The sequence below is a fragment of the Apis florea genome, unplaced genomic scaffold, assembly GCF_048593485.1.
Source record: "Apis florea isolate Af1SG1 unplaced genomic scaffold, ASM4859348v1 contig_3367_pilon, whole genome shotgun sequence".
NCBI lineage: Eukaryota > Metazoa > Arthropoda > Insecta > Hymenoptera > Apidae > Apis > Apis florea.
The window spans coordinates 3,476,865-3,489,710 of record NW_028256746.1 but is presented as its reverse complement, the minus strand read 5'-3'; the positions used below and the strand labels follow the sequence as shown (position 1 = coordinate 3,489,710).

The window sequence follows — 12,846 nt, the reverse complement described above, 5'->3', positions numbered from 1 at the left end:
TTTAAAACGATTGTTTATTTTTTCTTATTAATTTGAAAAATAATTTAAATAAATATAAAGAATGAATCTTAATTAATTATATCTATAATATATATCTATATTAATTTCTATTATTGAATATAATTTTGATTAGTGATTTATTATTATTTTTTGTTCATTCAAATTATTGTATAATCTTTACATTTTTATTACATTTATTTTATAATTTTTTTCTAATTTAGCAAATAAAAATTGATATAGAATAAAATTATATTATTTATATTGTATTAAATTATTATATATTATTATATTTTTTATTTTTTAAATTTTTTTTAAATATGATTATCATATATATAACTTATATTATATATGATAATCATAGCAAGATTTGATAGATTTTCATAGAAATCATTAAATCTTCTATTGCTAAGATATATACTTATATTGTAATTTTTTTTATTTGAAATACATATATATTAAATATCGTAAACAATATAAATCAAATCATTGGATACATACATTTTTTAAATAAAACGAAATGAAATATTTGATATGTATATATATTTTAATCAAAAAATTATGTCAAATTTACTATAGACAAATATATCATGCATTTAATATACTATTATTAAAACAATATTTAATAATAGTAATTAATAAATAATAATTTCTTCAAACTGATATACACTAAGAATATAATAATATAATAACTTTAGTATTAAATGAGTATAAAAATTAAGTACATATCATGATAGTACGTTTCAATTTTCACCTTCATTTGACATTAGACTTATATACATAAATCTATATTTATTGTAAACATCATAAAATATTTTAAAAATAAATTTAATTGAAAATTGCAATATATAAAAAATGAACAAATAAATTTATTTTTTTTTATAAAGTATTGATTAATTTTTATATTGAAATCTTTCACAGTTAAATATATTTCCATATACTTAAAAATATTAAGCATATAATCATAAAATAAGAATGTATGTATATGATGTTTATTTTTACATTTAAATGGACAAAATATAGGTAGCATTATTTTTTTATATTTTTCATTGGTATTACTACTCATGGTTATTTGGTTATATAAGTATTTTTCTTTACTAAAATTTAAATTAAAATTTAGTGTAATTGTATTTATTTAAATATACAAAATAAAAAAGCTTAATTTAGATATAATTAAAATACTGTTTCCATAAATATAATTCCAAAATATACCAAAAATAACAATACCAATTACATAATTGATTAAGTAATAAGATATTTAGTTAAATAGGCCTCAAAAAATTGATTTATATGTTTTTATATATTCGTCATTTCATACATTGATACATACATATACATGGTGTCACTTTAGGTAGTCAAGTGTAAATCATATCTTTGACAAATCACTTTGATTTATATATATATATATATATATATATATATATATATATATATATATATATATGTAATTCATTATTAAATTAAATCAGATCAGTGCACAATACATACAATATACAATGTGAACAAATACAAAATATTAAATAGAAGTGCCTATCCTTTCCCGCTTGATCAATATCCAATTTGTAATCAATTTGTTCCTCGAATTTTCGAATATTATAACTAAAATTATAAAACTTTAAATATATAGATAATATAGATAAATAAAAATTTAATATAGAAATGTATTGATAAAATATTATTTATTTCTTTCTAGCACATTAAAAGTAAAATTATCTGTATATACTAAAAGTTTCAACTATTTTATGAATGCAACTAAAAATCTAACATTACTATATTGCTATACAAATGAATTAAGTATACAAAGCATGTAACAAATATTATTTAAAACTAATAAATTTACATTAGCCAGAATCTGTAAAGTAAAACTTTATTAGGTTTCATGATTTAAGCAATATATATAACATTTTCCCTTATAATATTCCTATTTAATACGTATGTATATGTTTTTTTTTAAATAATAAATACATCAATAGAGTCACTTGTTACCTCATGATGCGACACACGCAAAAAATATACAAAGTAATTGGTTGAGAATAAAATGAGGAGCAGGAGTAAAAAGATTAATTTAAATTGGAGAAGGATGAAGCGGTGGACAGGCAACCCCCAGCCCCTAGCAGCACCCACCACCTTGCGTATTTCCTTGACCACCAGTACCTGCTAATCCACTAGGACTTGTTGGTGAATGTTGTGGCCCAATCTTGATACCATTTGCCTAAATATATTTAAAATTTGTTTAATAATAATAGATAGAAATATAATATAATAATAATGATTTAGTTTTTAAATTAAATTTTGATTTTACCTCATTATTTATGTCAAATACACCTTCTTGAATTTTTTCATAAATTACTTTTGCTGTATTAATAAATGCATCTTCTACATTAATTGCTGTTTTGGCACTAGTTTCCATAAAAACAAGTCCATGTTCTCTTGCAAAAGCTTCACCTTCTTCTCTTCGTACTTCTCTTCTATTATCCAGATCACTTTTATTACCAATTAACATAATTACCATATTAGAATTCGAATGTTGTCTTGCATCTTCTAACCAAGTGGTCAAATGATTAAATGTTTCTCTACGTGTAATATCATATACTAATAAAGCTCCTGCTGCTCCGCGATAATATGATCGTGTAATAGAACGAAATGCTTCTTGACCTGCCTATAAATTGAATTTAATAAATTAATAATTATAATTTCATATAAAAATTATAAAAAGTATTATAAAATTATAAAAATTATAAAAACTCTTTATCATATTAATTTATAAAAATTCAATAATATAGATTTGTTATTTATATTTTTTATAATTTTTTTACAAATTTACTTAAAAAAATAAATAATTACAGTATCCCAGATTTGGAGTTTGATTGGTTTTCCATCAATTGTAATCATACGAGCACCAAACTCAACACCTATTGTTAGATCATGAACAGGCTGGAATCTCTTATCAGTAAATTGTAGAAGTAAACAAGATTTTCCAACTCCTATTTAAAAAAAAAAAATAATAAATAATTATTATAATAAATAATTGATATAAATTGATGTTTTTATAAAATTAAAAATAACAATAAATGCAAATAATATATACTATGCTATGATATATGAATTGTTTGAAAACAAATATATAATCAAGTTATATATTATATTAAAATATATTTATTTATAGCTAAAGATTTACTTCACATTAAAATAAAAGGATATTATATGATTCAAAGACATATTATATTTATAAAATATATTTAATTTATAAAATATACAATATCAAAGTAAACAAGTCAATAACAATGTATACAAATATTTAAAACAAGTTCAATTATAACATCTAATCTCAATTTTTAATAATATTGCGTTTAATCTACAGATCTGTTCTTAAGATAAATAAAGGAATAAAACACTTTTTAAATTAACAAAATTATTATACGCAAATAATTGTATGTATAAATGATATATCGAATTATATATTTTGTTCGTTAAATGTTATTGTAAAGGATATACATTGTAATCTATAAGAACGCTATAAAGATTTACAAATCACAAATATTATCGTCCAAAGAAACGAAAACAATGGGCCCTGTCACGGTCGACGTAGTGTAAAAGAATGTAAAAATCATTTAACATTTGCTTCTATGAAAACATTAGATAATTACCTGTATCTCCAATGATGATATACTTGAAAAGGTATGCGTACGACATTTTTTGAAATCACGTAGCAAACAAAGATATCTACACAAAATGCGGATATATTAGAAAACAGAACTTCACTTTTTTGACTGTCTTATCTCTTCTGCTTCAGCATGACGTCACTGAATCGCTTCGGCAATTCTCGGGATTTTCCGTATTATTCGTAATAACTTCGGGTTTCCGATATCGCGCTGCCGTCGCTTCAGTCATTGACGTATCTTGTAAGCGTTGGCTGTGTTCCAAAACCATGGCACTTTCTAACTTAATACTATATACATATAGATTAAATTATATATAATATGATTATAATATTACACAATATAATTGTTAATTGAATGTAAAACAATATTTATGTTACAGTAAATAATATTTATATTATTCTATTATAAATATTTTTTATATATTACTTTAATATATTTCATATTTTATATTTTTAGTTACATTAACAAATATTATTAAATATTATAAATAATTTTCTTTTATTATTATTTCTTTTATGAATAAAAAAAATAATAGAATATAATAAATTTATAATAAATTAAAAACAATTTTAACAAGATAAATGTAATAAATGTATAAAATATAATTTATATTGATAATAAAAAACAATTAAATTTTTTTAATTTAATATTATTAATATTAATAAGTATGCAATTGTGTTAAAACGTTAATTGTTTCTTTTAATAAATAGAAGTATTTACAAGCAAATAAAATAAGAAGGGAAACAAATAATAAAGAATAGATTTCGGATGATGTTATCGGTCAACAAAGCTGTTGACCAATGAAATTTTTGTTCAAGAAATTGATTGTCCAATGAGGATACAGAAATGACTCTGGTGGTAAGTAAAAGTAGTAAACAGTACGGTGCGAATCGAGCTATCGTCGACGTCGAAGCTGTCAAATATGGCGAGAATGTCGATCTTGAATGCTGGTCAAAAATGTGAATAGAAGGTTCGCGTTGTAGTGAGATTCGTGAATCTCGTGTATTCTCGTCGTCGGCAGAGGCCGGCGAGAGATGCGATCGGGAGTTAGACTGTCAAGCCGAAAGTGAATGTGCCGAGTGAACGGCCCCGGCAGTTTTGCGGCCGGGATTAATCTAAGGGCATGCCAATTCGGAAACTATGGGTGCTCAACAGACTAAGGAAAGAATTGTTCCTGTCGGCTCTGCTGCGCGACAAACACGTAAACAGCCAAGAAACCTCAAGGAGTCCCGTCTTGTTGGCTCTAATATATTTACGGAGCATAGCGGTAATTTCTTCTCTTATTTTTTCACTCTCTCATTTTTTATCTTCTATTTCTTTCTTACTTCCGTCCCTTTTTCCACGTCTCTCCCTCACACTTTCTTCCCCTCTTTCCGCTAGTTTCTCTCGTATGTTCACTTACTTGCTTTATTGCAGATTAAGAATATAAAAGAATATAAAATAAAATAAAATTATAATTGATGATATGAAATTATTCAAAAATTGATAGAAATTATTAAAAATAATTATTTAATTATATACTTTATTTTATTATATACTTATATTTATATATTATATTTTTTTTTATCAAATTGATGATTGATTATTAATAATTAGTTTTTTATTATAATATTATTAAAAATATAAATTTGTTATGTTATTAAATAATAATCTAATTAAATTCTTAATTTATTATAATAAATAAAATAGAATCTATTTATATTATAAATTTTTTTTATATATAAATTTGTATTTTAAAATATAATAATAATACTTTTTTATTATATAAATTATTTTTATGTATAATTTAATATATAAAATATTAATATATTAACTTAATGTGTTTAATTATATATATCTATATATAATAATAAAGAAAATAAATAATCTTAAAAGATAATATTTTTTTACATATTAACATAATTATAAAATATTTATATGTAAAAAAATATTAATTATATAAATAATATAAATTTATATAATATTTTGTTAAAAAAAAAATAAGAAATATTAAATCAATATTAAATTTTATTAAGTTTCTTATAATGTTGTGCAGAAGCTCTTTTACAAAGCAGACCGCTACCTCACATTCCGGCATTACCAGATGGTGATCCTCCAAATGGATCCGGTATTCAGCCAATTTCACAACAAATAAATATTCAACAACATACTGGAGTTTCTTCTGCTGGACTCTTGGAGGCTGCAAACAGGTTAAATTTTATTTTTTATAACATAAAATATAAAAAGTAAAAATGAAAAATGAAAAATATATAATAAAATATATAAATAAATAAAAATATTTTTATATGCTTCATTTTTTAAATATAAAATATATTTTATATATAAATAAATTTTATATCTTTTATATATATATATATATATATATATATATATATGACATATAATTTAAAGTATAATATTTAAATATATTATAGATGGACTAGTAAAGAAAATCTATTAGCACAAGAAGAAGATGATCCCCAATTATTTGTGGCTCTATATGATTTCCAAGCTGGCGGAGAGAATCAACTAAGTCTTAAAAAAGGTAATTATTTTGTGTTGTGTGTATATGTATTTATAAATACATAATCACATTCATACATGTACATTTTATATCTTTTAAAAAGAATTATATCATATTATAAATTATGTAAATTCAGGAGAACAAGTTCGTATTCTAAGTTATAATAAAAGTGGAGAATGGTGTGAAGCTCATTCAAGTACTGGTCAAGTAGGATGGGTTCCTTCAAATTATGTCACGCCAGTAAATTCACTTGAGAAACATTCTTGGTATCATGGAAGGATATGTAGGAATGCTGCTGAATATCTATTAAGTTCTGGTATAAATGGTAGCTTTTTAGTTCGCGAATCAGAAAGCAGTCCAGGTCAACGCAGTATTTCTCTACGATATGAGGGTAGAGTATACCACTACAGAATTAATGAAGATAGTGAAGGAAAGGTATGATGTTTTATATATATATTAATATCAATAATATGCTAAAATATAAATAGTATTATAAAATATTAATATTTTAGATGTTTGTTACAACTGAAAGCAAATTTAACACTCTGGCAGAATTAGTACATCATCATTCAATGCTTGCCGATGGTTTAATTACACAATTACTTTATCCTGCACCAAAGCACAATAAGCCTACTGTTTTTCCTCTTAGTCCAGGTATATACAAAATAATAACAATTTAAAATAATAAATACAATTTTTAAATTAAAATTATTCTTTTAGAACCTGATGAATGGGAAATTAATAGAACAGACATTGTTATGAGACATAAATTAGGTGGTGGACAATATGGGGATGTTTATGAAGCTGTATGGAAGAGATACAATATGACTGTGGCAGTAAAAACATTAAAGGTTTTTAATATTTTGATTATTAATAGTATTAATTAATTAATATTATTTTTTCTATATTTTTTTATTTTATAGGAAGATACAATGGCTCTAAAAGATTTTCTGGAGGAAGCAGCAATTATGAAGGAAATGAAGCATAGAAATTTAGTTCAATTATTGGGTGTATGTACTCGAGAACCACCTTTTTATATTATTACAGAATTCATGAGCAAAGGGAATCTATTAGACTATTTACGAAATGAGAGCAAACATCAAATCAATGCTGTCGTATTGATGCATATGGCTACACAAATCGCCAGTGGAATGAGTTATTTGGAAAGCAGAAATTTCATTCATAGGTATCCCTTAATAATTGAATAAAAATGCATGTTTTTGTATAATATGTTTATATCATGTTTTTGAAAATATTTTTTTGTATTTTCTTTATTCTAATTTTTTAATTTTTTAATTTCTAAAATATTATATTTTATTTCTTATTTTTAATTATTTTTATAAGTGATTTAATCTTAGTGATTAGTTTCATTAGTGATTAATCTTTTTATATAAAAAATATGTTTTTTTATAATCTAATTCTACGTACCCATATGAAATGAATTTATTATATACTATCTTAAAATTAAAAAATAATTATATATTCATTTCAGAGTTTTAGTTCAGCAAATTTAAAATTTATGGGGAAAAGAAAGGGAAAGAGGGTATTAAATTTTTGTGTATAAAATACATATTAAAAAAATATAATAAATAAAGTATATAAGAGTAATGTTTACTTTTTTCACATAATAATTATCATAAATTACTAATCTTTTTTATTTCACAAACTATAACTACTTATTCAAAAATAGTATAATTTCGTGAACAGAAAAAAATTAGTTTTAAGATAATTTGTATTATGGCTAAAAGTAACCATTACATTTAATATCTTTTTTTGTAAATAATTGTTTTTAATATAATTTTAAAAAAAAATTTATACCATAAGAATTTTTGAAAAAAATAATGACAGATTATAGTAATCATTATGATACACATATTCTGCATGAAAAAATACATTCAGTTAGTTAAGAAAAATGTTTTAAATTTCATCGTCCTCTCCTCTTAAGAAACGAGCTCGCGTTAACATCGCGACTTTCGAAACAGAGATTTAGCGGCTCGAAACTGCCTAGTGGGTGAAAATCATCTGGTAAAGGTCGCAGACTTCGGCTTGGCCCGGTTGATGAGAGATGATACATACACGGCTCATGCTGGAGCGAAATTCCCTATAAAATGGACTGCTCCAGAAGGATTAGCATATAATAAATTTTCTACGAAGGTAAAAGCAATAAATTTTTTTATAATTCACAATATAATATTGTGTAATTAATCATATTATATTTGTAATTTAAATTTATAGTCTGATGTATGGGCATTTGGAATTTTACTTTGGGAAATAGCAACATATGGAATGTCTCCTTATCCTGGTGTTGATTTGACAGATGTGTATCATATGTTGGAAAAAGGATACAGAATGGAATGTCCTCCTGGGTGTCCACCAAAAGTATATGAATTGATGCGCCAATGTTGGCAGTGGTCTGCTGCTGATAGGCCAACTTTTAAAGAAATTCATCATTCTCTCGAAAATATGTTTCAAGAATCTAGTATTACAGAAGGTAAAATCTATGTATCTATGTATACAATGTAAAAGATAAGGAATTTATACACATGTGTATTTAAATTATTGCAGAAGTTGAAAAGCAGTTACAAGGAGGAGGAGAAATTCCCTTACTTTCATACAAAAAATCTCAAACTGGTAGTACTGGTAATATTCATGGGCTTGTTCTAGTTTCTGAGCCATTACCTCCTTCAGGTATTCATAGAAAATTCGTAAAATATTGTTTTATTGTGATTTAATTATATAAATAATTAATAAATGTATATATTTTAATAAATAATTTGATAAATATATGATTAAGACAAATCTTATTCTATTTTAGAATAAATGGATTTTTTCATAAAAGCCTAGTTTTGATATTTCATTTATTGGTTGTAGATACTACCAGTTCAGTAACGAAACTGAGTACATTCACAGGTGGTATGTCAAGCAAGAATAATAGTAGTATCGTACAAATGAGACGTTCTACAAATAAAAAGGGAAAACAAGCTCCAGCCCCTCCAAAACGAACGAGGTATGGCATTTTTTGTTTCCGGTGTGACGAAACCTCGATTATTATATTTATTATAATTTTTTTAGATCTGGTTACAGTAATAAGTAAATAATTCAATATATTTATATGTATATATGGGATATATTTTATCTGCCATATTATTCACATTAATCTGCTTTTATTAAATTTCTTTCATAATCGAGATTTCGAACACCGACGAATATTGATTATATGGTGATACGATAATATAACAATTGGGTAACAGCTTGCTGTCGTCGTGCAGTTCGTTCCGCGATTCTGCCTATCAAGAGCAAGATACTCAAAACACTGAAATGAACACCATGACTCTCGACGATGCCACGGATCTAAATGGTATTGATAAGATTCTCGAAGGTATTTTCATTCTACTTTAATCAAGCGTACTGATACGTGCACGTACTGCTTCAGTTTCCTACCGTAAGCTCTGTATCTAGCTCACTTCTTTCTGCATTTATGTCCTTTTTTAAGTACATAATTAAAAAATTAAAATTCTATAATAAATCTATATAAAGGTTAAAAAAGAAATAAATTTATTCATTTTTATATTACATCTTTATTAATTTATTTTTATTACTTCAATGAATATATTCAATATAATGAAGTATTAAAATAAAAGTATATAAAAGAAAATATATTTTTAATTTTCAAAACATACAGTTTATATTTCATTATTTGAGCTTATGGAACTTGTTCGCTCTCAGCGAAAGGACTCTAAGCAGAAAGAAAATATGTACCGGTACGGTTTGTTGTTAAATGGGAACTCAGGTATTGCGCGAGATCTCGCGACGATGGCTCAAGGAACGATTGCTGCAGGAGGCTGTGAAATCGAGGAGGATGGAGAGGGTTCTCAGGGTACGGCGGAACCAAACTTTATCTCTCAACCTTCAACATCTCCGGAACCTATACCTGGCTTGACCTGTTCTCAAAAACAAATTAAACCTAGACCTTATCCATCAAAAGAACCGCTACCGCAAAAAGTAATTTTCTAAAACAATTAAAATGTTTCGAAAATTTTAGAAATATATATTACTTAAATTTAAATCTAATTTTTAGTTGGTACAAGTGGGTGCATTAGAAGTACAGAACGTGAAAAGAGCCATTAATCGTTACGGAACATTACCAAAAGGTGCTAGAATTGGCGCATATTTGGAGTCTTTGCGTCAAAGTGGTATGCCATCAAATCAAGAATCTACGACAGTAGTTTCATCCATAACATCTGGCACAGTGGAACAACATGAAACTATCGATAATTCTCAACATAGATCTCTTTCTCCTCGTCAAAATAATTTACGAAGTCAACCTCAAATGACTCGTAGTAATTCTTCAAGCGGTGTTGTTAATACTTATCAACCTCCAAATTCTCCTCGTGGTCGAGTAGTAGCTGTAAGAAAGAATAATCAATCTGATGGCGTTGGTCTAAGAACTTTTCGGGTTTCGAGTAATTCTAATTTTCGTACTGCAAGCCCTTCGAGATCCGTTCAACCATCATTAGCTGATTTGGAGTTTCCTCCTCCACCCGCAGATTTACCTCCTCCACCAGATGAAATTTTTTCCAGTCAAGAACAAACTGAACTTCCACCTCCTATTTCTTGCAGTGAAATTTCTCAAATAAGAAATTCTCCTTTATCTATAAGAAAAGCAAAAAGTACAGATTGGCGTACAAAAGAAGATGAAAATGAACAGGAAGACAGAAATGACGTTAGTAATGTAGAACCCTCTGTAAAAGAAGCTTGTTCGAGGTTTGGAGTTAATTTAAGACGCAGAGAAACTCAAGATAGCTCTTGTAGAACTATCGATAATAAAAGGACTGGTTTTAAATCCAGAATAGATACCATTGAACCTGCTGCACCACCAGAAGAAGCACCTCCTCCTCCTCCGCCGCCTCCACCACCAGTTTCAAATTCACCTCCTGATAGTTTTGAACGTAAACCTGGAATGAAGGAAATGTTAGAACTGAAATTGATAAATGAAATAAAGCAGAGTGCAGAAACAAAACATGGTACAACTACGAAAAAAACTGTAACAAGTAGTACTCCATCTGCTCTTTTGGACCCTGCTTCACAATTACTTTCAGAACTTTGTGCTAGTTTTAATATGGATACAGGACAAAGGTAAATTTTAATGTTTATATATCATATTATCTTTTTTATTTGTTTTTTGATTATTTTTAAGATATGTATATATATTTCATATTTTTTTTACTTGTGCTAGACATGCTCAAAATGAGTATGCTGTATCAACTTTAAAAACTAATGAAGCAAATCAAGATCAACAGCATCATCCTTATAAAGATTCATCCATATCTTCTTCAACAACTGAATCTATACTTTCTGGTGGAAATGTTGGTTTTAAATTGAAAAGAGTAGACAAACGAAATAATCCACAAAAAGAAGAGACATCTGATGGACAAATAATAGATTTCAAAGCTAGACTTCGAAAAGTTGAGAATGCAGAAAAAGAAAGATCCTTAGAAGAAAAAAGTACTATCACTGAACAATCTTCAGAATCAGAAGAGCAACAAGATGATAAACGTAGAAGTACTGGTAGTATTAGTAGTTTAAAAAAACTTTGGGAAAATAAAGAATCTTGTGATAGTCAACCTCACAGTCCAAAACTTAGTGTTAGGGGAAATAGTGGTAAACAAGAAATCCTTGATCAAACAGAAGATTCTCCTGAAGATCACAGTGGAGCCTCAACTCGTAGTCAGAGGTAAATAAAATTAATATTCATTTTTTTTCTATAATATTTGTATTATTAAATGATAGCTTAAATTGTCAAGTTAATCAATATTGTAATTTTTAAATATAAATAATTTTAAAATATAAATAGTTTTAAATATTAATCATTTAAAACTATCATATATTAAATATTATCAATATTTGTAGCTCTGGTAGTAAAAGCGATACTAGACTATGGCCACCAGCTGAACCAGAAAAACCAGTGGTTCCTGCAAAACCACTCAAATCATTATCTTCTTCGACTAAACATTTTGGTTCTTCAATATATGCAACACCGAATTGTACGAAATCTCATGCGGAAGATGATTTAACTAAACAGAATACAGATTCAAGAACTGCAAAACAGATTGTATTGGAGCTTTCAACATTAATTGAAAACAGCGTATTAAATTTGAAAAGTAGTTCAACGATAGTAATGACTAGCTGGTTGCAGCTTTCAGACAAGGTAGGGTTGTTACACGGAATGTGCGCTAATCTTGCAGATAGTGGTATTGCACCACATGCGCGATTTCAATTTCGCGAGCTTCTTGCAAGATTAGAACTTCAGGCACGACAACTTCGTGCAGCTGGTACTCGTAATGTCACGGAGAATACAAGACTTCTCACTGATCTTCAAAACACGATAAAAGATGTTGTCAATACCGTGCAAAGATAAATTAGAGAAATTAACATCGTTTTCTCTGTCTCCACCCTTGTTCTCGTTCTCATTTGAATCTGATACAATTTATAATATTCATATCTATTGTTTAAAACTTTATAAATTTTTTTTCGAATTTTCAAATTTTAAAAATTTCTTTTCTGTTGAATTAAACAATTTTATAATCTTTATACAATTTAAATTAATAATGAAGTTTTACAAATTTTGATTGTATGCAACAATGTTTTCCTGATAATGATTTACTATTTTGTTCCTGGAGAAAT

At 26.3% G+C, this 12,846-nt stretch overlaps 2 protein-coding genes and 1 long non-coding RNA gene across 8 annotated transcripts; 1 reads left to right on the top strand and 2 right to left on the bottom strand.

The window, feature by feature from the left end:
- Positions 1-1,659: 1,659 nt before the first annotated feature.
- Positions 1,660-3,834, bottom strand: Rab2 (RAS oncogene family member Rab2). Its single transcript, XM_003692661.4, has 4 exons — positions 3,645-3,834; positions 2,842-2,981; positions 2,300-2,656; positions 1,660-2,209 (listed from the first exon to the last, which is right to left on the bottom strand). The coding sequence occupies exons 1-4, from the start codon at positions 3,688-3,690 to the stop codon at positions 2,108-2,110; spliced, it is 645 nt and encodes a 214-aa protein (XP_003692709.1). The 5' UTR covers positions 3,691-3,834; the 3' UTR covers positions 1,660-2,107.
- A 643-nt stretch (positions 3,835-4,477) lies between these two features.
- Positions 4,478-12,801, top strand: Abl (tyrosine-protein kinase Abl). Of its 6 annotated transcripts, none has more exons than XM_086912076.1 (16): positions 4,478-4,926; positions 5,695-5,848; positions 6,074-6,183; positions 6,299-6,597; positions 6,675-6,816; positions 6,883-7,013; positions 7,086-7,348; positions 8,145-8,316; positions 8,398-8,653; positions 8,728-8,850; positions 9,034-9,169; positions 9,414-9,541; positions 10,001-10,164; positions 10,241-11,298; positions 11,399-11,896; positions 12,073-12,801. In XM_086912076.1, the coding sequence occupies exons 1-16, from the start codon at positions 4,800-4,802 to the stop codon at positions 12,578-12,580; spliced, it is 4,269 nt and encodes a 1,422-aa protein (XP_086768202.1). In that variant the 5' UTR covers positions 4,478-4,799; the 3' UTR covers positions 12,581-12,801. The 6 variants fall into 6 exon arrangements, with proteins under 6 accessions (XP_086768202.1, XP_086768205.1, XP_086768203.1 ...); XM_086912079.1 differs by having other exon boundaries at positions 4,533-4,926; positions 9,432-9,520; XM_086912077.1 differs by having other exon boundaries at positions 4,533-4,926; positions 9,432-9,541.
- On the bottom strand, positions 9,717-10,814 carry LOC147657021 (uncharacterized). Its single transcript, XR_015293313.1, has 2 exons — positions 10,645-10,814; positions 9,717-10,568 (listed from the first exon to the last, which is right to left on the bottom strand). It is a non-coding gene; the product is annotated as an uncharacterized LOC147657021 (long non-coding RNA).
- Positions 12,802-12,846: the final 45 nt, after the last annotated feature.